Here is a 25,571-nt window from a genome sequence, read left to right on the forward strand (position 1 = left end):
TTAGTTTTTTGCTAGTGGTCCTTTCGAGTCAGGCTTTGACAGGCTGCTGTATTTCTCCTCTTGGGCTGTCAGAGGGTTTGGTTCAGTCGGAATGATGGACCCAGGACATGCAGTCAGGGGGTGGGCAAGGGGGGGTTGTGGTTGGTAGTGGATGGGATGGGAGCCAGCATGCATTTGAAAGATGCGGATGGGAATACGCGCATGGACAACAGGCAGCCAGGGCGTAAGGGCACAAGGGCACAGGGCGCAGGCACAGGCACAGGCAAAAACAAACCCGAAGACGCAGTCAAAGTCACCATCAGTCAGGTAGAGGACGAGTCCAGGAAGACCAAGAGGTTCGGCCCAGCTGCTGCAACGCTGTTCGTTAGCCCCAAGGAGCCTTGCCTTAAGCACCACTAGCTGCCTGGGCTAAATCAGGCCTGCAGCTTAATGGGCCCCTGTCCAAGCTTGCGGATTGGCTAACTGGGGGGCATTATGATGGGATGATGATCAAATGAATGCCCACGGGGAGGGGTGCCCTACCACCCCTGAGGCATACAAACCAAGATGCGAAGGATGCCGGGCACAACTTTAAGAGATTGCGGCTGCCCTTATGCCCCTACGTCCCCTAAATGATGCTGACGAAGGGGGGCAAGTCGACCAACTCATAGGGCTGCGAGTGCTCACCACCTACCTGTAGGCATGGGTCGTGCGCAAGAAGCCGATCACACAATGCCTACAGGGAACCTATGCGCTCATGTCCTTGCTCTTACGTACCTGTTTCCTTCCTGCGTAGCCCGCTCCCGATCGCCCGGGCCTGATTGGCTTCTAGGCGGCCTTGCGGGCTTCTAGCAATTCGCTCAGGCTTCTATGCACATTCCACACGCTTTCTTTCCGGCTTCTACCATCTTTCCACTCTGTTCCCTCGGGATTCTACGCGTTTTCCAGAACTCCGCCCTCCGGCCTGAGAAGTCACCTGCCTATTGTGCCCATTGTGCCCATTGCCCATTGCCCCCCCGATTCAGAGGGAAGGTGGAAAAAAAAACATTGTCCCTCACCCTGCCCCGCAACAGCACACATTCCATTTCTGGCGACCTGGGCGACGGTGACGGTGACAATAATTGAATTCACCCGCAATTATTGCGACCCTTATTTGGCAAAAGTTTCTGGCGATGGCCTTCCGGGGATAGTCCAGTCTGTTTCTCAGTCCCGTGGCCCGCTGCTGGGTGGCTTCGCTGCCCCCAAGGATTATCGACTCCCTTACCCGGCCTTTCCTCAGATCCGTTTCTCTCGCTGCCCGGATATCAAACGACGTCAAACAAGCTGGGCCTGATCCTTCTCTTCATCAGGCCTGCCGCTTGCGCCTTTTTCTCGCTTGGGCCTATCCAACGCCTCACCGCTCCCTCCCAAACCAGCCCCAATGACGCCGTAAATGAAAATATCTACTAGTACCGACGTACGAGAGATATATTATTGCCTTCGACCGTCCACATGCTAGGTTTTTCGCCATCGCTGGGCTGCCAATCTAACAAATGCGCCGGGTGGCCATTGACAAAGATGGGTCAGCTGCAACGTGTTTACTTTTGGCAGGTGGCGACGGCTATCATTTGTGGAAGTTGTTCCCCCGAATAAGAGCGGTCACCGAATTTCCCCTGACACCAGTCGCAGGGAGGATGCGGCTACGGACGAAAGGCTCTCTATCCATCGAGTTATCTTCCCACTTGTCGGTGCGTATAGGTTTCTGCCCTGATTGCACTGCAGATCTCTTCGAAACGAACAGGTCCGGTCATGCTTCGATCGAATGCCAAGCACAGCTGGCGACGAATATTGAAGTCACTACTCCACTTTTGGAAAGAAAGGCCGGTGGTGGACGGAGGACGAGTAAATAAAATGGCTAGGGTGACCTGTTGTATGAGGTGTTTCCTCGCCTCCACCAGACACTGAAGAACACACGTCCAACGACCATTCATCTCGTTTCGGACTTCAAAATCATCTACTTCCTCCAGTATTCCGGAAAATTAGATCGCGGTGGCGGCGACTCCGCTTGCGGCCTTCTCCCATGCTTCTGGAAAATTGCCTAGATGAGAAACCTACCCATTCCGCTCCTTCTTCCGCATTTGGGGTGACATCCGGGCGCATGCAGACACGTGGACTTCTCGATGCTACAGCAATCTATCATCGATGCTGCTTCCGACCACTGGCAGCAGGCCCATCGCCCAGAGACGGGCGGTGGCTCGTGCCCGGATGATCGCCAACCAGCAATATCCTCGTAGTCAATGGCGCCTCCGTAGCGACCGCCGTCATGTCGTGGCTTTTGAGCCTGCCTACCCATGTCACCCATGCTCCGCCGTGAACGTTACAAACCAGGCTCGGTTTGACCCGCCTCTAATGGGCCACATGGTTTTTACCCGGGTCGCGGTAGCAGGGGAGGACAAACTGTCGCTGTCGGTGGAACTGTCGCAGAATTTTCACCAGGACTGACTTCCTCATTTGTTCTTTTTGTTCTCATGTGAAGCGTCCCCTATTCGGAGGCGGTGACAAGGTCCTCTGACGAGATTTGTGAGGTTGAGATCCCACCCGACGCGCTGGGCGAGATCGTGCATATTTTGCCATTCTTGTCGATTTTCATGGAGTGTGTCAACAATTGACTGAACGACTGGGTCAAGCCCGTCGTACGAGTGCAAGGACTGACCGTGGATATTTGACTTCTCCTCTGGGCTTTCGTGACTCGGTGTGGTACTGGAGGTCTCTTGCCGGCTTTGCGCGAGGATCCGCTGCTGCGAAAGGTTGACAGGTTTCGTGGTTGCCTTCATGCGCATCGAAATTCGAAGTAGATGGCAGATCGCCCTCGCCTGTGTTTCAGCCGTGGCCGATTCTTTCAGCAGCACGAATCCTTGGTTTGATTGCACATCCCACCAGAGCAGATAATCTTCCTCCTGAAATACCCTCAGCAGCTGAGCGAAATGGTCGTATTTTCGAGCGGAATTGTTCGCATTGCCAGGTAAGTGTTGCAGGAACTTGTTGACGCTAACACCGACTTGGAAGGCGTTCTGGTCACTGAAGACACGTAGTATCTTTCCTAGCCCCAAGATGGATTCCTCCTCGCCTACCTCATTGAGACCTTTGACCTTGCCCTGAAGGAGCGCACTGAACAAAAGAGTGGCTCTGTCCTTGTTGAGTGAAGTCAGACGCACACTCTTCACAGCCTTCCAATTTGCCCACAGGTGCATTGCTAGCAAGGGCAGCAAGCAGCACCAGGTCTCGAAAGTGCCCTGCACTTTGCTGACAAGTAAACCTCCAACCCACATACCGACCAAGCTGACGACAGTCTCCTGACTGCCATCTTTGGCATTGAGTTCTCCGATGTTGCCTTCCTTGGCGAAGTGAGAGCTTAAGATAGCCTTACTGCTCCCACCAGAGACTCCGCAGACAGCTCTGCACGCATTGCTGATACACAGAGTCCAGATTCGCCCCAGCAGCGGCAGACCTGGACTCAGGCAGTCAAGGACGAAGGCTATATCGTTGACAATGTCGGCAAAGAAGCGATAGAACTTGACTTCTGCTTCGATCTTCTGCGAAAACTGGTAGGCGAACAGAATAGTGGCAACCCGCCCAATGGTTTCTTGTGCAACGTACAGTAACATCGTGGTCACAAGCGAGGCATCCTCAGACCCAACGCCCATTCCAACAAAGACAGCCCTTGAGGCTAGCAAACCTGCAATGGTAGAAGCAAATGCTTGGGCGGAATCGTAGATCTGGTACGGAGTGTAATCCGATCGTACGGAAGAAGGGTACCCCGCTGGCAGGAACGGGGCCATGCATTTCGTGAAAAACGATGTGCTGGGCGACAACGTTCGCTGAGGATGGTGAACCTGAAACTTCTGAGTTCCGGGGTCATATCTGAGTGTTACTGTTGTGTGACCCTCTGGATCTAAGTCCTGGACCTCGAGATCTAGCACTGATTGTTTGGCCATCGCCTCAGGAACCAGGCAAAAATGATAGCGACTTGACCCTCCGTAGAGACAATTATCGTAGGTGTGAAAGGTACATATAACGGGTCTACTCTTCCTTTCCAGAGCCAGATGGTGCAGCTAAGCTCAATCAATGCCTTCAGTGTGGGACGAAGCAAGATGGCTGGTTGTCGAGATGGAAAGGTGGCAAGTCGGCTTCCGGTTCAACCGTCCAATGCCTACTGTGAAGCACAGGTGACTTCGCGCCACGATATCGAAGCGACGAGCGTTTCGGCGTCTGCAGCGTCGTCGTCGAATAATTTTCAACCCTCTGCTTCATGGACTGACCGGCCAATATCCATGCGCTGGATCCACGACCGTCTCGTCGTAACTCTGGTTGTCTTATGAAACTATGTCCATTTCCAATCGCTGCATTGAAGGCCAGGGCAAGGCCAATATTGGGATATCCTTGCATCTGTCCTTAACCGGCTGCACCTATTCTTTGGAGGAGACATAACCAGAAGCCAAATAACTGGGCTGATGTGTATCAGGACAAACGATACCGATGGCTGGAGCAGGTCTGGAGAAGCCGGCATGGCTCCTTCTCCAGGTAGTCGGTCGTTGTTGCCATCCTCCTGGTTCGCAGTCGAGCTTCTCTGAGTTTGTCTTCACCATGTCAGAGTCATTGGCACTTGACCCATACCGAGTCTTTCCTTTACCATTTTGATGCTCCAGATGTTTTCCCGTTGTTTCATGGCACACAAGTTACCAGCTCTACATTTTTTTTGCATTCTCATTCCGTCGGTGTGACCTGCTTTTTGCTATTGAGCATGTGTACCCTGAAACGCCTTCTTTCGCCTTTCCTTTGCTGCTTCGGCATTGGCCCTCCTGAAGAACACACAGCCTCTGACCTTCAGACCCTTCCTTCAGCTCTTTCGGTGCAACTACCTGCTACGCAGATCCCGCACGCTGTCAGTCAACCAGGTGCACAGAGGGCAGACACAGAAGCCCTCCGCGAGCTTTTCCGATCCTCTTCTTCCGTCCGCGGCTACCGAACTGCCTCTCTACCATCAGGATCAAATCATAGAAGAGAGCCATCTCTGGACCGTGATTTCAAGTTCGGGTCGCAAGGTCAACATCAGAAACAGCCCAGCCGGTTAGAGCAACTGGGTAATCACATCAAGCAGAAGCTCTCGGAGTCGAGATTGAGTAAGAGCAGTTCAAGACCTCAAATAACATCAGAGGATACCCCTCACAATACGGCAAGACGTGAAAATGCACAAATGGGAATGAGTGTCCCTGAGGGGACACTGAGCCAGCGATCCACTGGTCTCCTCGAGCTTCTCATGTCGCGGACTGCCAGCGAGGGCGGCTATGATAGCGACGCAAAAAGCATCCAGACAGCTGCACTGAAGGCCAGCGACGGCACAATTAAATTGAGTCCACGAAGGGTACTGAGCCTATCCTCACCGGCTGACATCCAGCCCATTGCCACCGACGGCGCTCCGCCCTCTCCTACAGAAACCCACGTTCTCGAGGCGTCTCAAACCCAAGTCGACAACGCAAAACGATCTTCCGCTCCTTCCACCCCATCAAACCCTTCCTTTGTAAGAGTTGTCCAGGGTACGAAAGATAAGTCACCTTCAGAAGTCGCGAAGCGTGTCAACGACCGGGGCGTGGATAGTACCATTGAGCTCGCAGATGCATCCGAATCTAGGATAACGCCTGCTTTCGCCTCCCTTGAGACTCAAGGAGACGATCCCTTCACCAGTTCTCCGTCGAAAGACCATGCTTTCTCCAGACACGATGGCAAAGATTTCATGGGGATGCTCAGAATGACGGGGGATACTGTCCCTGTGGCCAAAAGAGAGAGCCAAATCTCCAATATGACGAATCCACGAGCCAGTTTGGTGTCGGAGCTGGATCCAAACCTGCTCGATCTCATTTCGAAATGCGGCGAGCGCCCATCGGCAGATATTTCAAGAAGAACGTCTCACAATAATGCCGCTGCCTTCGCAATCGAATTGAATCAAACGGCCATGGCTGACATGGATCCTACAATGCCTGGGAGAGAAGGCGTGTCTAGGAAGGATCTTTCTTCGCTTGCCGGTTCTGACCGGAGTTCAGTGCATCTATACAACATGCGAATCTCTCAACGTCTCGCCAGTCCCTCCTTTATGGCTGCTTCCTCCAGACCGAACACAGGCCACACGACGATACGGCAGCCAAGAGGCAACTCTCCAGATTCCGGTCTATCCACCGGGCACATGTCTATGGCTACCAAGATCGGGGGTCTTATTACGGCTGAGCATAACAGAAGACCCTCGGATCCTGAAACTAAACGACTCTTTGAAGGTGATCTGGCTAGACGTCGGGCTTGCTCCAGTCGGGGATCTGCTATCTCACCGGCTCACGCCACTGCATTTGAAAAGCCCAGGTCCCTTACCGGTAACGAGGATGCCTCGTCATTCTACTGGAGTGACGAGGAATTCGACAATGTAAGACCGTCCAGGCGAGGCACACGCAAAAGAAATCCAAACAGCATCGCCATCGGTGGGAGATCAGAATCGATTAGCTTACCTATAGGGTCTTCGAGTGCTAGCTTCGGCAACATGTCAGTTGCGGAGGAAGGTGCCTGGTTTAGCAGGAGGCCTTCAATGCAGAATCAAACAAATGAACAAGAAGGCCGAGCTCATGGGCCCGCAAAGAGGAACAGAAGTGTCAGCATGCCAACTCAGAGAAATGTTGGTTCTTGCCCACGTCTGACTGTGCCTCGCCGGCAACTTCAGCATTCAACCGAAGGCAATGAATCAATGAGCGAGGTCAGCACTGATCAATTACAAGACGCTAGAACGGAACAATTGACGGAAATCAGCGTGCAAGCCGTTCGTGACATACAGAATGAAAGGTTGAGCGAAATTGAGCCTCTAAGCCGCCGTTATATCACTGCAACCCTTCCAGATTCGTATAGCCACCAGTCATTCGTCACATCTCATACGAGACAGTCACCACCACTTTTGAGAGCCTCTGTTACTGGGCGGCCTTCCAAGTCAGAAGATGGAAATGAGGCAAGATCAATCTACGATGGCCCCACCAAGTTTCAAGAGTCAGCGACCAATATGTGGCAGAGATCTTTCAGACGAGCATTGGAAGAGCCTGAAAACGATACACTGGGTGGTTTTCTCACGTCGCCAAGATTTGACCGTGACGGTCGGCGGAGAAGTACAAGGTCGAGCATCAGTGCGGTACAGCTACCTCATGAGGGCCACGGCAACCCGGAGGTAGAACTTGACTTGAATTCACTGCAACAAATGAAAACCCGAGATGAATCTTCAAGGGCTGAAGAAAACCGTCGACTTCAGGTGTGCATGAAGAAACCTGATCCTCTTCCGGCCGTGAGTCGCAGAAGAAGCATGATCAGCATTGATGCCGGGAAGGAGACACCAAACACTTTATCAGGCAAGAAGACTTCCAGAAAAAAGAGTATATTGGATATCGGAAGACGATTCACGATCACTGGAGTATCTAATGAAAATGAGCAGGCTTCAGGGGCAAGCACTCCACTGAAGGATCTCTTCGGGCTTTGGGGACGTTTCCCTAGTCACACAAGAGAGGAGAGATGCGGCTCGGCGGGGCCAAAAGATGGCGTTGCCACACGAGACTTTGCTCTCGACTATCAAGACGAAAATAAGCCTTCATCTCTAACTCCCCGGACGCCCTGGGCCAAACCCACGACGACACGAGGTGTACACACCCCTGGATCTTGGAAGATGCTACAGTTTGTCAAGAAAGATGGCGTTGACAAAGCCCTCAACAACGGGGTGCGAGGGACGCAATCTCTGGGCGTGCGGCACAAAAGGAGCCGGAAAGGATTTGTTGGGCGATGGAAAAGATTGTACCGCAGCAGCAGCACTGAATTCAGAGCATACGCGCGCACTCATGGACATCGAAGTAGCATAAGCGTGGGCGCCAGTGTCGAATATCCGGAGCTCGAGGTGATAGCCGGGGATGAACGCCGCATTGCTGGGTTTCAGGCGTTTGACTGGCGACCGAATATGGATGGACCTGCGGCGACCGAAGCGGTGAATCGAGTGCAAGCTCGCTCTCCAGAACCATTGGATACCCAACCTTGGACTCATACATATCAGGACTGTGTTGGGAGCCTCTCGGCCTTGAAAAGCGATACCGACTTAAAGTTGGGCAGTCTCGGCGAAGGGCTCGATCAACTGTGCGACCGACATTTCGCGAGTGACAGTCTGCAGAGCGACGAGTTGAGGGACAGCACTGTCGATTTCGAACATCAACTTGGGAAGGAACACGAGGCAGTCAAGGAGGGGCTTATTCGCAAGATCGAGTGTATGGACCAAAGTGAGGAGCGATTGGATGTTCACGCAAGAGCCTCAGCCGAAGGCTGATCAAGAACAAACAGGGCATGCCGTGCAGTAGAGGTACTTAGTATGAGTGAGTGAGTATAGGTTAGATGACGGGAGTATGGCATGGCACGTGTCGACGATAGAGAGAATACAGAGACATAAAGGCATCAACGAGATTGAAAGCACTTTGATTTCTTTTCCCATGTTCGACTATGGAGTGACACCTTTGGTGTCGTACTGTGTCACCATCATTGTGGATGATGCGTATGTGCAACTGCGTGCGAAAAGCTCGTCATATCCGTCCGATGGCAATCCATGCATGAGATATCCTGAATCCTGCGAGTAGGCGACAACGGTTCCGACCAATCCTCTGAAATCCACTCCTGCATGTTGAAGTCGAATCATCATCGCCAGGGTCAGATCAACGTTACCTCACCTCACCTCAGCTCGCTTCACTTCACTCACAAGACATACCAAGCGGTGACGGCCAGGAGCAACAAGGCAGACACGGTGCGCACAGTCAGCGGGGTCGCCGACTTGAAGGACGGCGGCGAGGACGAGGACGAAGACGAAGATGCCGCCGTCGTGATCGTGGTCGGCGTGAATGTCTGGGTGCTTGTCTCGACGCTGCCGCCCAACGGGGCCGTGGAGTGGGTGCTCAGGAAGCTCGTCACCGTCGGGTGCACGGTGGTGCTGCTGCTGTTGACGGTGGTGGCGTTGTTGTCACTCATGACAGTGCTGCTCGTCGGCGTCGTGGTGATGTTGGAAAACGGCATCGGTGTTGTGGCGTTGCTCACGGTGACCGCGGGCACAGACACGGGAGGCCAAGACGAAGCAGGAGCAGATGCGGTGACAGACGCAGGGGTCTCGGTGCCGTTGGGATGGGCAAAGGTCCACGTGATGTTCGCAACGAGTGAGGCAGAAGTGATTGTCACGCCGACGACGGCGGCACTGGTCTCAGACGCAGGCTGGGAACTCGTGGCAGAAACCACAAGGGGTGCAGTCAGCATCGTGGCAACGGCCGGAGTGGTTGTCAGCGAGAGCAACGACGACGACGAGGAGTTGGCTGGGTGTGGACCAGGAACGTCTGTCGTCAAGGTAGATGTCACGGTCGAGGTTCTCTGCACAGTGCTGGTGAGCCAGACGGTCGAGTCTGCTCCTGCTGGTCCTCCCACGGCGCCGCTGCTGGTGATGGCAGCAGTCGTCGTAGTGGTGGTCGTCTCGTTGGAGTAGCCGGTGCAGTTGCACGGCACGGTCTCGGTGGAGACTGAGACTGAGACCTCGATGCCAAGAGTGGTGGTCATGCTCGGCGGAGGCGGGGCGATTTCCGGTGCAGGCTGGGGGAGACCAGGCATGGCTCGGACCAGGGTCTGCGGCTTGACCAGGTCGAGGACCATCATGAAGCGGGCGATCAGACCGAAGACACCGGGCGCGCGCAAGGAGGATGCGGTGCCGGTCATGGTCGGAGTGTAGAGCGAGACTGATGGAGACCCGGACACGGATGCGGACATGGACATGGTAGGGAACGACACCGACGCGTTGCTTGAGACAGTGAATGCGCTGACGTTGAGGCTCTCACTACTAGGCATGGCAACAGACAACAAAGACACGCCATCTGTGGTCGTGCCAGGCAAGAATATGGTTGTTGATTCCTGTTGTGCAGTGGTCGTAGTCGTGGTATTGAAGCGACCAATCGCAGCCACAGTGTTATCCACGACGATGGAGGTTGTAGTGGTATTGACATACTCGGAGATAGTCACTGTGAAGGTGACAGGAGCACTGCTCGCCATAGTCTCGGTAGCCTCCACGGTGGTGAAGACAGTTGTGGTGGTAATGGTGCCTCCGTTCTGTGTGGCTGTGGTCTTGTTTGCAATCTCCGACGTGGCTTCACTGAGGATGGAAGAGGCATCGCTGAGGATGGTCTCCAGAGGTGTGCCCGTGGCTGTCGTAGTGACCGTTTTAGTTGCAACCTCTGAAGACGCATTGCCGAGGAAAGAAGATGCGATGCTCAAGATCGAGTTGACTGGCTCGACGGTGGAGGTGGTCGTGATTGTATACACCATCCATGTGGCACTATCCAGGGTGGAGTTGGTAGTACTAACAGTGGACGAACTCCCGGCTAGGGTAACCGTGGTCAAGGTCGTGGTAGTGCGTGTGCTAGTGGTGGCAACAACAGTATGGTTTGCAGTGATGCTGTCAAAGGCAGACGTCGCGACACTCATAGCAGACGACAGTGGCGGGGGCGAAAAGGGGAAGCTGGTTTCGAAAGTCCCGTTGACGAAGTATGGTCTTGAAGTGTTCACAGTAGCCGTGGACAGAGCAACCGATGTGATGGTGTCACGTGTGACATGTGCAGTGCTGGTCACGGTGATGGTGGAAGTCAAGTTCTGAGTCGCAGGTTCAGTGACCGAGATGAAACTACCATGTCCGCATGTTCCGTTCGGAAGACCCGAATCGCAGGGGGGACTGGCAGTGATGATAGGGAATGTCAAAGTCAAAGAGACAGGGACAGATGCTGTCTTTGGTTAGCATCATGTAACAGAGAAGAGATGCGGCGCTAGTGCGCAGTTCGCAATTCGCAGTTCGCAGTTCGCAGTCACTCACCACGCGTGATGTTGTTTCCAGTCGCACTGCCAGAGACGGCAGGGACGGTAGCAGAGACAGTACTGTTGACTATTGCTTTTGTGAGTTCTCCGATATTGACGCGTTTCAAGGTGTTTTTTGTTCCCTTACCATAAGACGTGATCTTGGTGGTGCTTATCAGAGTAATGGCAGATCCTGAGCGAACAGTATCAACAACTGCGCAACAAATTAGCTGAGGGCTCTTGAGGGTCTTGCGGTGGCGAGGAGTGACATACCTGAAGTAGACTGGGTGCTGGTCTCATTTCCAACAGTGATTGTGTCAGTGACTGTGGCTGTAGTCGCAGTGACTCCAGGGTAGGTTGTGCCGGAGACGTGAGTGAAGTTGAAACCATCGAAGGGCTGCTCAGTCAAAGTAACAGTCACCGGGCCAGTGACCAAGGGCTGGGTCACAGTGAGGGTTTTGAAGACTGAGATAGTTGTGGTCATGTTTTCACAGGACTGAGCGTCGACAAGGGTCAGAAAGACGGCGAATGCGTAGGAGGCGATGAAGATGATCGCGTCCCAGGTGGTAATTGTCGCCATGATGGGCAACAGGGACGTCTGAACGAATGTAAAAGCGTAGGGAACGAGTGTTTGATGATGAATAGGATCGAAAGGTGACGGACGAAGAGAGATGTTTTGGGGATGAAATCAAAACACCGGAGGACTGGGAGAATGTGGGTTTTGTATAGGGACCGGCAGCGAATTCACGGCCTCGCCTTGGCGCGAAAATGAACAGTATTCGGATGACCTGCTGTTCCTGGCTGGGCAACTGATATTCACGTCTTGACGGGAGGATCGAGACTCTTCCTGTCTTTCCTCTTTTGAACAGACAAGGGAACCGATAGTCCTTTGGTGCTGTCTGTGCCACATCGTGTATTGAGGCCACTGATAGAGCTTCATGACTTCACAGCCTTGTCCCTGAGCAATGACGAGAGAAAGCCGCACACAGCCAAACTCCAATATCTGGAGAGTGACAGGCCTGCCTCAAATGCAGAAGATCCCACACTCCACCGGGATAGACGGGCTGCCGGACAAAGGCCCCAGATCCTTGGGCGACTTCAGTGTGCACATGTCACAACCAAGTCGTCACATACCGGCTCGGCTCGACCAGGTTGTAAGTGAAAGGGTCAGAGTATTCTCACCGTTGGGCCCATGGCTTTCCCCTCCGTCTGGGGCCCGTAAGAGCATTGGTGCCCAGGATACCGCTGAACATCAGATATGTCGGCAGGTCACAGCATCAAGAGACATCTTCACAAAATGGGCAAGATATCTTGTTCTGGCTGTCCATTTGTCTCCATTCTGCCTCAGCTTGCTTCTATTGCGTACGCAACAGTGAACCGTGGCCGCCCATGTGCGCAGCCATGTCCTGGGGCTGCTTGACATGCCCTCCACCGAGCTCTGTCATGGGCTCCATGTTTCCATCCTGTCTCTTTATAATGGCTAAAGGGTCACATTTGAGGGCAAACTCATCTGGATCTGGCTTGTTTTGGGAAAATGGGTTCTGTTCGCTGGGGTGTTGATGCCCTGGTCTTACATGTTGTTGTCTGAGCTGTCGATGCTACCAGAAGTCTAGCCAGCTTCGGATACTAGTCAGAACTGTCCACCGCCAGCAAGCTGATGAAGTGTCATTGAGCTTCTCCAGAAGCTTGGCTCCAGGTTGTTGCTTGGTGTGAACAGAGGTGAGTCAGGAAGCATGGATAAGGATGTCATCAAGGGTCGCGAGTGGAAATTAACAACGGACGTGCTGGTGCCAAGTTTTGGCCCCACGCTTTGCGTAACGGCGGCGCCCTAGTGCCGCGAACTTTATCGACGTCGACGTCGAGAGGGAGCATGGTTACATGCACAGACGAACTTATTGACCACTCTGGAGTACTGCTCAGTTCTCGATTCCACGTAACAAGACTGCTCCATCGACGACTCCAAACCTCTCTGATCAAGTGTCCGACTTGTGGAAGAACACAAAGGAAAAGCACTCAATGGAGCCATAGCTCACAGGAACAACAACGACAATGAGACAATGAGTGCTGATGAACGGGCAGTGGCTCTCTCTGCTAACGAACTGGTTCGCTTCCCTTCCGTGACGCAGGTTGTGCTAGACTTCCCAAACCATCATATAACATCAGAGTGTGCCATTTGCCCATCATGACGAACTGAGGAGGCAATGTAAATTTCTGTTGGCATGTCGCAAGTTCATAGACCCGCATGAGGCAGGGTTCGAGCTATTCCTGAAGTCCAATGACCTCTGAACAGTTCTGAGATAGACAAAAGAGAAGAGGTTGAGTGGTGTTCTAAAGCGGCGCCATGCAGTTCTCAGGTCCTTTTCGCTGATTGCGTGGCCAAGACAATTAAGCAGCGCCACTTTTCCCTCTTAAGCAGTGACACTGGGTCTCATCACGCCCGTCATACATCCTGGAACATTCGATGGCAACTGGATGGCCTGCCCACTGATAGACGAGGACGCTACTCGTGCAGTGGTGTTTCAACACATGGTAGGCAGTACAAAAAGACGACTGATTGATCCAACAGCAGCCATCCCCAGAAACACTCACTCCAATATTACTTCAGCAGTCACGGAGCAACTACAGTGTCATATCCAACATGTCCTCTCACGACCACTATCATGATCATGACCACGGCCACAGCCATGGCGCTGGTCACGAACACGACCATTCCCACGACCTTGAGCCGGCCCTCCAATCGAACCTCTACAAACAGATCAACTTCGAAGGCATTACGACGCTCAACGAGGCTGAACCGCGCTCGGGTGCGGCGATCGTTCAAAAGACGTGGGATGAGCGCCTGAATGACCAGCCCATCCTCGAAAGCGATGCGGACGAACAGCTACTGATGCATGTACCCTTTACGGGATCGTGCAAGCTCTATTCCATCATCGTGCGCACGTCAGACACCGACTCGGCACCTCAGACCGTCAAGCTCTTTCGAAATAGAGACGACATGGACTTCAGCCTCGCGTCCGACCTGAAACCCACCCAACGGCTGACCCTGTCAAAAAGCAACGACGTGGCCGAGATCCCCTTGAACCGGGCTCTGTGGAACGGCACCACCTCGATCGACCTCTTCTTCGAGGACAACCATTCCGGGGGAGAGGAGGATGTCACGCGCATCAGCTACCTCGGGTTCAAGGGAGACTTCATGCCACTCAACCGCGAACCGGTCCACGTCCTGTACGAAGCGGCGGCAAATCCTCAAGATCATAAGTTGATTCAGGGACTGGTCAATACTAACCAGACCATGCCGGGACAGTGAGACCAAAAGCATCAGCAAGGGTCCCAAGGATTTCCAAGAAGGCATGTGTTGTATTGTCGCAACGCTAGAAGGCATCGTCAAGTGTACTACTACCATGACCGCAACCATAAAAGTTGTATTGTAAAATCATCACGCCTCCAGGGCGACTCTTCTCTGCCGCGCCCTCTCCTTCTGCTTCTGTATCCTCTGCTGTTCCTGTTCCAGCTCCGTCTTTGGCACTTCCGGGAGTGTGCCTTCGCCCAAGATGGTCTTCTTCGGCGCGTCCGGGAGACCGACGACTTCCCGTTCCATGGCCTCCAATTCATCCTCGACCTCGTCTTCGTCCTCGTTGGACATCTGGCCGGCCAGCGCCTGGCTAATCTCCTCCTGGTACCGGCGCGCCTCCTCGGTCTCGCCCATCATCTTCTCCACGCCCTCCAGGCCGCCCATCTCCTTGTGGATCATGTTCAGCACCTGCGTGCCCTGCTGCAGCCCGAACAGCACGTCCTTCTGAACCAGCGCGAACTCGACGCTGCTGGTCAGTTTCTCCAGCTGCTCCAGCTGTGCGTCCGTTTTGGAGAGGAGCGACTCTTGGTATTTCTTCCGGCGCAGCGCGAGGAGGGCCTTGGCCTTGTCGCCCTTGGCTAGGCATTCTTTTGCGATCTCGGTCTCGCGGGTCGTGATGACGGTGATTCGTTTTTGGTACTGGCGCAGTTTGTCCCGCTGGTTTTTCATATCCAGAATGGCCCTGCGAGGAGAAGGACACAGGTTAGCGTGCTGAAACAGGGAAAGCTGGTTGGTTTTGGTTCTCCCCATGTCAATCCGTCAGTCAATCAGTGGGTTCACCTTACCTATCCTGCGCCGAGATTTTGTGCGCGCTTTGAGAGTTTCCCATGGTTCCCGCATGGCCGTCTGCGCCGCACGGAGGACAGTCTGACTTGCAGACTCGGACTGAATCTAAGATCTGGGCGAGATATTCGGGTTATCTGCTGAGGTCAATCTGAAAAAAGGGCGGCCTGCCCACCTTGCTCTCCCGGGGGACCGAACTACGTAATTTGCTTGTTTGGGTTAGGCCCCGCGTCTCATATCGCCAGTCCTTTCTCCTGCTCAGCTGCACTCTACATTGACGGTGATCTCTGGCAATGAAACAACCCTGACATGGTGATTCGTCTCGATTCAATCGCAAATAGTCACAAAAAGAGCGATCTACAATTCACCCTACCAACCATGGCACGCATGGATCCTACAAGGGTACCCCGGACATCTTCTCGCCACATGGAGGACATTTGTCTCCCCGTGCACATACAGAACGATCTGCCTTGTATCGACTGGTTTGGCAAGCTACTGTGATCCTTCCGTCAAAGCCCGTCTATGTCTTGAGTCCTTAGTAGGCTGATGAACGAGGGTAGAACCTCAGCGTACAGGATATTAAAAAAGTGGAATGCTCAATATCCTAACAAATCCTCATTTTGACCCCTGCGCATCTCGAAGATCGGACACAATCTCCGGCCTATCTTCAGACGGCGAATAAAACGTCAATATGACGCCAAAAACACCACCGCTACAAGCACCACGGGTGAGCAATAGAGCGGCCGGCGCCCCCGTGGTGGTTCGTGACGACCCAGAAAAGAATCCAAACTCGCTGCACGACTTCCACACGGCCAAACGAGGGCCCAAGAACGTCCCAGTAGTCGTCATGTCTATGCCGGTGTCGGGCACAAGTACCACTGTTCCCAAAGAGACTGTGCCCAAGGATCCAGGCCATGCCTACGCCTGCACGCGACATATCCGGTTCGAATACTTTGACCAGCGCGCCTCGAATGCCCCCTTCGGCTACGAGCACTTCGTCTCGCTGCCACCAGCGTACGACGAGGATCGGAACAAGGCGTGGCCGCTGGTTCTCTTCCTGCACGGCGCGGGTGAGTCGCAGCGTGGCGAGCACGAGTCCTTTGCTTCCATCCGCCACGGCGTACCCAAGGTCATCCTCTGCTATGACAAGCTGAGGTCGAATCCAATCACAAATGAGATGCCCTCCATCGATATCCCCATTGCCCCGCGGCTGCGGAAAGGGAAGCAGACACAGCAGGGCGATCGGTCCTCGGAACCGGTGCCGCGGGAGACCTGCGAACTGTTGGCCGAGAACTTCATCACCGTCACGCCGTCCTTGAACATGGGCAATGGGTACGGCTGGAACGGAGCCATTTTGTCCGCGCTGCTCGACGAGATTGTCGATCGCTTTCGCGTGGACGTGGACAGGATCCACGTCACGGGCTTCAGCATGGGCGGGTACGGCACCTGGGATCTGGCCATGCATTCGCCACGTCGATTCGCGACGCTGGCTCCAATATGTGGTGGAGGGGACCATTTGCGAGCCAGTCATATCAGACATGTGCCGCACTGGTGAGTAATTGCACCGTTGACGGGATGAATGCCTGACATTGCCAATGCTAATTGACACAGGGTTTTCCACGGCGATCGCGACGACATCATCCCTGTACGGGCGTCGATCCAGATGGTCAACGCGCTGGAGAAGGCAGATGCAAAGGAAGTCAAGTTCAAGCGATACCCGGATCTCATGCACGATAGCTGGACTCCGACGTACAACAATCCAGACCTGTATCGATGGATGCTCAGCCACAGGCGAGATGTCAAGGGCGACGAGGAAGGCGCTCCAGCCGAGAATAAAGTCGTGCTGGACCAAGAACAGGCTGAGCATGTCTGATGAACTCATATTGTGTAGTAATTTTCAAGCCATATCTCTTTCGGAACAATTTCACCTCCCTCACCAGCCCGAGTCGGCCCGGTCAGCATTCTTCCCTTTCACATCCTCTTACCGCTCGGGACCATTTCCATCAGCGGAACGACGTCCAGAACAACCCTCCTTTTGTAGGTGCATCCGTCGGCATCTCTCAGTAATAATATCTCGGTGGCCTGTAAATGTTGTTGACGACGACCCGATTGTTGGCGAGCGCCCGGGCGAAGGCCGTGGGGCTGTTGCGCGTGAAGCAGTTGATGCCTCTTCGGTATCTATAGTCGGAGTCGGAGTCGGACCTAATGATTCGTTCCCACCGGGAGGGATACCCAGTCAGCTCTGCTGCAAGACCTGCCCCAGTTCCATTCCTGTGAGATTGGATGTTCTTTGTTTTTACTTACCAATAGTCGGAGTCGTCGTCATAGTCCCAAGGCGTAGGTCGTGGGCCTCGACGTGGTCCGGGAGGGCGAATGTATGGAGGGACATGGAAGGTAGCGCCGATGCCGTGTCCCAGATAGATCGCTTGTCCGTCACGTCTGCGTCCACGGCCGCGTTCGCGCGTGAAGAGGATCGGTTCGTGCCAGCCGTCTGGGCGGTAGCGCCAGATCTCCATAGAGATGAACTGGGGCGTTGCTCGCTTCTGGTCGATCTTGTTCGTGTTGTTGTTGTTGTTGTGATCGGTGCTGGATTGGACGTCAGCCAGCCCCCTTCTGATGGAGAAGATGGACTGATAGATGGGCTTTTTCAGGTATCCGTCTACCGTGCGTGTGTTGTGTCGATACTTCTTCTCTCTTCCTCTCTTCCTCTCTGTTATCTCTTTTATACGTACATAAGAATGCAGGCAGGCTGGTCAACGTGGGGTAAAAGCCAGCAAATGGCCGGAGGGGTGACTCGGAATCAAACAGTCGGTGAGTGAGCAATCAGAAAGAAAGAGAGAAGGGCGTGCTTGCTTGCTTGGTTCTTTGTTTGAAAAGAAAGGAAAACCGTTGGAAGGCCGAAGGGAGGTCAAGATAGACATGCGTTGCACGGAAGCACTTCTGCCCAAGTGGTTTGAACGTGCGCTGGGAGACACGGACGGGGCTTGGATGCCTGTTCTGGGTCCCTGTTTGTTCGTCTCTCTTCCCGTGTGTAACCCTTCGGACAGTCGATTCAGGATCACGCAGGAGAAAATAAGCCTCGCTGTGTGCGACTGTGAGTGGTTTTTCTCATCAACGCGTTGGATGAGGTGTGGAAGAGGGCAAAGCTTTTGACAAGGCAGACAGCACATCCGTCTTCTCACCTTTCCACCGTAAGATAACTGTCGGTGCTCACCTTGGTACAGACTGTCCTACTATGCAGATGTAATGGTCTCCTGCGTGTGGAAGAACGCAGTGCGCTTTCGTGAGTTGTCGGTGGACAACGTCAAACACGGGAGCACAAGGCTTAGAACAGCTGCCATGCATGTAGCCAGCCTGCCCAGCCACCAGGCACATTCCAGAGCAGCACACAGGCAGAAAAGGGTCGAGCAGGGATCGGGATGACTGCATTCTTAAGCGCCATCAACCAAAGAAAGATATCATTGCGTAATTGAGGTATTCATGTCGCTGTTTTTGGTTGTTGGAGTATCTCCATGACGGACAATATAGGCTTGAAAAACTGACGCTTCACCTGAAACAACAGCATATTACCTTAAGAGGGAACAGTGTCTCTTCAGAGGAGCAAAATACACAACAAAACAAACTGTAAAAAAAAATGCAAAAAGAATGATTCCTCGACCGGGAGTTGAACCCGGGGCTGCTGAGTGAAAATCAGCGATGTTACCGTTACACCATCGGGGAAGTCAGAAGACGAATTCTTGGAGTGGTTTTGCTAACACTCACCTATAACCATTCATATTAGATGATTTAGCCCCCGTTTGGCGCCCTGCTGAAACCGATCAATCACGATTCTGAGCGAGGTGCCTGCATCCTCCACTGTGGAGACACAAATAAGTCTTGGAAGGAGGAATCTGGAACTACGACAAGAATAAAAAAGTTGATGGAGGAGAATGCCGTTAAGTAGATAATGCACCGAGTATTTAAGGCTCTGTTCCTATGTAAATTGGACCTGCTAATGCGCTGAATATATACTCGGTATACAGGGTAGGCACCGATCTACCATAAGTACTACTACTCGTGCAGGGTAATTCCTTTGCCTTCAAGTGCCAAGGCGCCACGCCAAGTTTTATGCGCACGTATTCATTCCTGGCTACCACACCACCACAATAGCTAAGAACAAAAATAAATAATTCAGAATGCTCTGAGGGCCAAGAGATATCCCAAAAAGAAAAAGAAAAAGAAAAAGCTCGCGATACAAGCAAAAAGGTAAGAAGAAACTTGACGACACCAATCGGATTTGAACCGATGCCTCCGAAGAGATGTGATTTCTAGTCACACGCCTTAACCGCTCGGCCATAGTGTCTTGGTCTAATTGGCAAGAAATTCTGCAATCATAAACTATATCTGTATGTTTCTGTGGATATTTCTAGGCTTCCTTGTGAGATATTTGGGCGCCTCTCCTGCTTATCTGCAATTTGTCTAGGCACTCTTCACACTTGCTCTGGACCGCTACGTTTGGAACACTTATCCGGGACATACAGAGTTACGTCTCTGATATTCTCAGTGCAAGAAAAGTGATGGGAATGGGCCTCCCTTGCCCCTAGCACGATGAAACCTTGCCAGCGCTGCCTCGGTAGGTATCTCTCACTAAAAGCCACACCAGTACCAAGTACTCCGTTGACATTCTTTCTCAGATTCGCTACGTACCCTCGGCGGTCGATCTATCGACCTCCTGAAGCCTGTCAGAGTTCACTCGCTATCGTTTACCTAGAGCAGGGATAACGAATTCTTTAGGTGTTTTGGACTAGTAGAGCTCTCTGCTTCCCTTGAGTGGTCGCGCCACATGTCAAAACTCCTCCTCACCACGGATACTGGGTCTCTGGCGAGGTGGTGAACGTGGCATGTTGACCGTTCTTGTCCGTGTCCACAATCAATCGACAAGCCTCGATGGCGCCGTCAGCAGCTGGGCCGGCGTGCTCGTTGTACCCGTTCAAGTTGGTGGCCCTATGGCCCGGGCAGACCATGTTGACCTTGAACCCCTCCTTGCCCAGTTGCACCGCGTACAGTGCCCCGATCATATTCTCGGCGCACTTGGACACGATGTACGGTTTAATTTCTGGCGGGTTTCCCAGTCCGTAATACGAGAACGACGGGTCCAGCGTGAGGGTGATGGAGCCGAGTCCAGAGGACATGAAGATGAGGCGCGGAACTGAGGCCTTTCGCATCAGGGGGACGAACGCTTCTGTGACGCAGGCAGCGCCGACGGTGTTGGTCTGAAGCACTCGCGTCATGTTCTCGCGGAAACCCACGCCCTTGACGCGGCTGATGCCGGCATTGTTGAGCAGGACGTCCAGCCGACCAAACTTCTCTTCGACGTGCTTGGCTGCTTGAGCAATGGACTCGTCGCTGTCAACGTCGAGCTCGAGAGGCTCGACCGTGGTGCCTTTCGCCAGGTTCGTAACGCTGCTGGCGGCTTCTTTCCCTCTTGCTAGACTTCGGGAGCCGAGCAGGATGTGATAGTTGGCTTGTTCAGCGGCCAACTTCTTGACGCACTCATAGCCAATCCCCTGGTTTGCGCCTGTGATGAGGACGATGGTGTCGTCTGCGGTGACTGACGACATGTCGAGTATACAGTCTGGGTCGAGATGTCGATAGCTCTGCTGGTCCGTTAAACCAGTGGTGGTTCCAGCATTTTTATACTCTGTACCAGGCCTTGGCTGGTGTCCCGTCGGACTTCCTGCGTCCGATCGGTCGTCCTCAGAAATGTCTCTCTACATCGTCTGCCCCTTGCCGAGCCTTGCGGCCTCACAGCGGTGACCCAAGAGCGGAGAAAGACTCTGGGTCGCGATATGCAACTAACGGCTAGTTCGCGAGCAGACCAATCGCATCTCACGGGCTTAAGATGCGGATTTATTGAACTGGCAGTTCCCTTGCCGACTTGAGCTTCTGTGGCGACAGCAAGGGGCCTGAACTCTATATTCGGCCGACAGAAGGTCGAGCGCCTCAGAGCACGTCCTTGTCTTGTCCGAAATTTAACACTGTTACAATTCGATTCCAGAGCACAATTGTCCACAACGGCAGATCCAACGGGAAAAGGCCAGTCATCAGTCCTGCCCATACAGTTGAAAGCGAACGATATGATCGAAGCCTTGGATCCTGCTCACAGCGACATCAAGACCAGACCGAGGAGACAGCGAGGCAAGGCTTGCATCACTTGCCGCGCCCGCCGTGTCAAGTGTGACTATTCTCTTCCATCCTGCAACCGATGTCTGAGCACAGGCCGCAAATGCGATGGCTATCCGGCGCCTCCTCGAGAAAACGGAAGAGATCCGCCTCCCGTGGCGGTGCTAATGGTCATTGACTCCAATGTCCCTACGCGATGCGACCATGAAGCTTTGAGGGCGTTCCAGTTCTTCACCCAGTTCTGTGCCCCGGACATGCTGAACTACGGCAGCCACCACTTTTGGAACCGGCTGGTGCTGCAAGCCTGCCATGTCGACGAGAGCATCAAGCACCTCACCATCGCAGCCTCCCGACTGGGATTGCTGCGCCTGCGTCAGCCCTGTGCCGCGCCGTCGGACAAGGACACCGTCTTCCTCGCGCACTACGGCCGAGCTTTGAGGCTGCTCAGCCGAAGCGAGAACCCGGACCCGAGCTTGCTGCTCATGGCTTGCTTGCTACTCGTGCTGTGCGACGAGTTCCAGGAGAATTCGTTCGCGGCCATTCAGCATCTCATCGCCGGCAGGAAGATCCTCGCCACGTACCGGCCGTCGTCGCCCCAGTACAACGACGGCAACGCGGCCATCGCAGAACTCGACCACATCTTCTCCCGACTCGAGCTGCACACCAGCGAGCTGTACCACATCGCCAGACCGCAATCCATGGCCTGGTGGTCGCCGGACTGCAAGGCCCAAGCCGTTGCGACGAACGACCTCCCGCTCCCCCTGCACCTCGAGCCGAGACATCTCTGGACATGCATGGAAGAGGCAGCCTGGGCCCTGCAAGCCATCGCCTTTGACTGCACGGCACTGCAACTCGACGGCATGGCGCCCAAGACGAGATTTCAGATTGTGCCCGACCTCACGGACAAACTCAACGCCTGGATCGACCAGCTGACGACGTTTGAATCCAGCATGTACGCCCACCTTAGCGTCGCCATGCTCACGGATCTGGCCCTGCTCCGGACGTACCACCTTTGCCTGCACGTGCTGTCGCGGTGCGGGCCGTTCAGGCAGGAGACGGCCTTTGACGCGTACGCCGGCGCGTTCGAGCACATCGTGGTGAGCTGCAGCCTGATGATCCGGCGCCGGCCGGCGCGGCTGATCCCCATCCTGTTCTTCGTTGCCACGCGGTACCGCAACGCCAGCTTCCGCCGCCGCGCCGTCTGCATGCTTCGCCAGTGCGGCTTGGACGGCCAGATCCTGGACAGCATCGCCATGAGGGTGGTGCGGCTCGAGGAAACCGGCCTCGCCACCCCGATCGTCGGCTCCGACGTCCCCAGCGCGAACCGCGTCAGAGTCGTCAACGTGGGCTTTGACGACGCCGGCACGGGCTCCTACGTCCTGCGCTTCACGCGCTACCCCTTCCGCACTGCTTGCGGTGACAGAAACGGAGACGGAGACAACGACAGAGATGTTGTCCCGCTCGAGCATACCGTCCTGTCGACGCAGGCGTGCTACTGGGCCTTTCCGTCCCAGGCGCCTTCACATGCGGTGAGTTCCACTTTCCCCTCCCTCCCTCTGCCTCTGACTCTCCCTTTCCCTCTCTTGCTCTGGCTATACGTGTGTGCGCGTGTGTGTACAGACAGACTGACCAGCCTCATAGAGCGGACTGCTCCGTGCTGTTCTGAAATTTGACTTTATGGCGTTTTGGAACCAGGAGGACCCGGCATTCACCCTGCCGGCAGGCTTTGGTCCAGTATAAGGATGAGTTCTACACTGCGCTTGGATGAACGTGCCTCTGACTCTAGGAATATAATGTGTATTATTGCTTGGGTTTCTTTTCTAGAAAAGTCCCATCTTTCTCACGATGCCTGTTTTCTTTCTTACATCTGGCGCTTTTTATCTTCTCCTATTTCCCCCCAGGCTATGCCGCGCCGCCCATCTCGAGCTTCTTCCCCTTGACGCTCTTCCACTCAAAGCCCAGTGAAAACAGAAACGCGATGGTGGCGCACGCGATGGACAGGATATACGAGTGTGTCACGGCGATGTTGTACGCGTATAGCACGCCGGCGAGCTGCGCGGGCGGGGTGACCTGGCGGATGTGGGTGGCGCCGGCCATGATGATGGTCTGCGGGTTGACGCCTTTCGTGTACTTGGGAATCTCCTTGACCAGCGTGTTGGAGAAGATGTTCTGGGCGATGGAGATGGAGATGGCGCCGCCCAGCGAGTTGAAGAAGATGGCCACGGCGTTGCCGACCGGCATGTCCTTCTTGTTCAGCACCACCTGCACCGCGATGAAGGGGATCTGCACGCACGCCCCGGCCCCGACCCCGGCCAGGATCTGGTACCCGATCCACGTCCCCGTCGACGAGTGCACCTTCAGGCTGTACAGCATGCCCGACCCGACGGCGAAGATGGCCGAGCCGAACCACGTGAAGGGGACGTACGGCCCCAGGGTGGTGATGCTGGCGCCCACGACGATGGACGAGATGGTGATGCTGACCAGGTAGGGAATCGTGCGGATCCCGGAGCCCTCCGCCGTCGTGCCCTTGACCGCTTGGAAGTAGAACGGGAGAAAATAGATGTGCGTGTACAGGCCCATGGCGAGGAAGGCCGAGAAGAACGCACACACGAATATGGTGCGTTGCCGGAGCATGATCCGGGGCGGGAGCGTGGCCAGGTCGCCCTTCCACAGCTGGATGCCGGTGAAGACAATGATCAACAGCCCAAACCCTAGGATGCAGCCCCAGACCTTCGAGTCAGACCACGGGTACGTGACGCCGCCCCACTGGAGAGCGAGCAGGAGGCAGACGATGGCGCAGATCAAGAAGAACGCGCCGAGCAGGTCAATCTGGCCGATCTTCTGCCTCATGGTCAGGTTGCTGTGTCGGCGCTCGGGGTTCTTGAAGAAGAAAAAAACCGCCGTGATGGCTATCGCGCCGATGGGGAGGTTGATGTAGAAGCACCAACGCCATGACACACCTAAGCAAGGTCAGCACGTCATGTCTCATTGGGGTGGCTCAACCAGTGCACCCACGGTCGGTGAAAGCTCCTCCCAAAATAGGACCCACGACAGATGCAATACCGAACATGGAGCTCAGCAGACCAATGTAGATCGGCCTCTTGCGCAACGGTACGGAATATGCAACAATGGTCATGCCGCCCGAGAAAATCGCCGCCGCGCCAATCCCAGCAACGGCCCGGCCAATGATCAGCATTGTCGAGTTCCTGGCCGCGCCACACAGCACGGAGCCGACTTCGAAGATGAAGATAGCGAACATGTAGGTCCACTTGACGTTGAAATAGGTGTAGATCTTGCCGAACGACGGCTGCAGCGAGGTCGTCGTGAGCAGGTACGAGGAGCCATACCAGCCCACATCGTCCAGGGAGTTGAAGACGGTGGTTATCCTGGGAATGGCGGTTGCGATGATGGTGTTGTCCAGAGCAATGACAAAGGTGGAGAGAGTTAGGCCGAACGTCAACAGATGTAACGGCAGCCCTTTGGCATACTTGGACTCGTCGTCTTCGCCGGGCTCGCCTGCATCGGAGGTTGCTGTTGAGTCTCTACGGGATAGTTCTTCGTTTGCCTCACGCGCAGATTTTTCATCGGCCGGCGCCGAATCGGGGACATCTTCTCCAGGCGCGGTGGTCGGATTTGATGGGGCTTCATGTGAACCGGACTCTGCTCCGTTCACATCAGAGGGGACTGGTCTCTTCTCGGGGTCAAGGGTTTCTGTCGAGACTGGTTGCTCTGAAGGTGTGCTGGGATGGCTTTCTCGGACGCCCGAGTCTGATGGCTTGTCCACCGCTCCGGTCTTTGACCAAGGGAACCTCATCTCGCAAAGTCAAGTGGCGTTGGTGAAGAAATTAGCAGAGAGCAACTCGCTCAAGAATGTGGCACGACCAACTCAACAATACGCTTTGACCAAACAATGGCAAATGAACGCATACTGAGATAGCAGCAATGTGAAACGCACAACATCAAGAAAAGCTATCGACAAACCTGGGGGAACATCACGACACTTTTTGATCGTCCACGAGCTTCTCTCGGGAAGAAGACTATCCGGCCACCATAAGGTACCGTCAGTGACTTCGGCAAGGCAAAAGGACGGGCGAACTGAAGCTTCGACGCCGTTCGATGGGAAATCAACGCCATCAAGCCAATGGTACGGAGCGATCCCCTCCAGGCGAAGGAATTGACCGCCCAGCAAAGCCAACCAGCCGGGCTCGCTTGCGATGCGATGTGAGGATTGTCCCTACCTTGCCAATGATTCGTATACTATGCCAGTCCCGGCAATGTAATCGTGTAATGAGAGGAGAAGGTGGGGGACACTCAGAGGAGGCGGTGGGCGAACGAACGAGTCCACAAGCGAAGCCGAGGTCAAGCCACGGCACCATGCAGGGGTTGG

The 25,571-nt window shown here is 54.4% G+C and overlaps 8 protein-coding genes and 2 non-coding genes across 10 annotated transcripts; 4 read left to right on the top strand and 6 right to left on the bottom strand.

Moving 5' to 3' along the window:
* Window positions 1-2,465: 2,465 nt before the first annotated feature.
* AYL99_05969 (hypothetical protein) lies at window positions 2,466-3,953 on the bottom strand (the record flags this gene model as incomplete). The annotated part of the gene is made up of 1 exon (XM_018837481.1): window positions 2,466-3,953. One exon carries the CDS (start codon window positions 3,951-3,953, stop codon window positions 2,466-2,468), a length of 1,488 nt encoding a protein of 495 aa, XP_018694334.1.
* Window positions 3,954-4,759: 806 nt separating this feature from the next.
* AYL99_05970 (hypothetical protein) lies at window positions 4,760-8,344 on the top strand (the record flags this gene model as incomplete). Its single annotated transcript, XM_018837482.1, has 1 exon — window positions 4,760-8,344. The coding sequence occupies one exon, from the start codon at window positions 4,760-4,762 to the stop codon at window positions 8,342-8,344; it is 3,585 nt and encodes a 1,194-aa protein (XP_018694335.1).
* A 419-nt stretch (window positions 8,345-8,763) lies between these two features.
* Window positions 8,764-11,467, bottom strand: AYL99_05971 (hypothetical protein; the record flags this gene model as incomplete). The annotated part of the gene is made up of 4 exons (XM_018837483.1): window positions 8,764-10,817; window positions 10,907-10,975; window positions 11,036-11,101; window positions 11,161-11,467. The coding sequence occupies 4 exons, from the start codon at window positions 11,465-11,467 to the stop codon at window positions 8,764-8,766; spliced, it is 2,496 nt and encodes an 831-aa protein (XP_018694336.1).
* Window positions 11,468-13,525: 2,058 nt separating this feature from the next.
* On the top strand, window positions 13,526-14,194 carry AYL99_05972 (hypothetical protein; the record flags this gene model as incomplete). The annotated part of the gene is made up of 1 exon (XM_018837484.1): window positions 13,526-14,194. One exon carries the CDS (start codon window positions 13,526-13,528, stop codon window positions 14,192-14,194), a length of 669 nt encoding a protein of 222 aa, XP_018694337.1.
* Window positions 14,195-14,323: 129 nt separating this feature from the next.
* AYL99_05973 (hypothetical protein) lies at window positions 14,324-15,068 on the bottom strand (the record flags this gene model as incomplete). The annotated part of the gene is made up of 2 exons (XM_018837485.1): window positions 14,324-14,921; window positions 15,025-15,068. The coding sequence occupies 2 exons, from the start codon at window positions 15,066-15,068 to the stop codon at window positions 14,324-14,326; spliced, it is 642 nt and encodes a 213-aa protein (XP_018694338.1).
* A 645-nt stretch (window positions 15,069-15,713) lies between these two features.
* Window positions 15,714-16,895, top strand: AYL99_05974 (hypothetical protein; the record flags this gene model as incomplete). The annotated part of the gene is made up of 2 exons (XM_018837486.1): window positions 15,714-16,573; window positions 16,634-16,895. The coding sequence occupies 2 exons, from the start codon at window positions 15,714-15,716 to the stop codon at window positions 16,893-16,895; spliced, it is 1,122 nt and encodes a 373-aa protein (XP_018694339.1).
* A 1,774-nt stretch (window positions 16,896-18,669) lies between these two features.
* On the bottom strand, window positions 18,670-18,743 carry AYL99_05975. The gene has a single exon. It is a non-coding gene; the product is annotated as a tRNA-Glu (tRNA).
* A 540-nt stretch (window positions 18,744-19,283) lies between these two features.
* Window positions 19,284-19,364, bottom strand: AYL99_05976. Its single transcript has one exon. It is a non-coding gene; the product is annotated as a tRNA-Ser (tRNA).
* A 1,774-nt stretch (window positions 19,365-21,138) lies between these two features.
* AYL99_05977 (hypothetical protein) lies at window positions 21,139-22,924 on the top strand (the record flags this gene model as incomplete). The annotated part of the gene is made up of 2 exons (XM_018837487.1): window positions 21,139-22,713; window positions 22,826-22,924. 2 exons carry the CDS (start codon window positions 21,139-21,141, stop codon window positions 22,922-22,924), a joined length of 1,674 nt encoding a protein of 557 aa, XP_018694340.1.
* Window positions 22,925-23,086: 162 nt separating this feature from the next.
* On the bottom strand, window positions 23,087-24,998 carry AYL99_05978 (hypothetical protein; the record flags this gene model as incomplete). Its single annotated transcript, XM_018837488.1, has 2 exons — window positions 23,087-24,144; window positions 24,200-24,998. 2 exons carry the CDS (start codon window positions 24,996-24,998, stop codon window positions 23,087-23,089), a joined length of 1,857 nt encoding a protein of 618 aa, XP_018694341.1.
* Window positions 24,999-25,571: the final 573 nt, after the last annotated feature.

The sequence above is a fragment of the Fonsecaea erecta genome (genome assembly GCF_001651985.1).
Source record: "Fonsecaea erecta strain CBS 125763 chromosome Unknown Scaff4, whole genome shotgun sequence".
Classification (NCBI taxonomy): Eukaryota; Fungi; Ascomycota; class Eurotiomycetes; order Chaetothyriales; family Herpotrichiellaceae; genus Fonsecaea; species Fonsecaea erecta.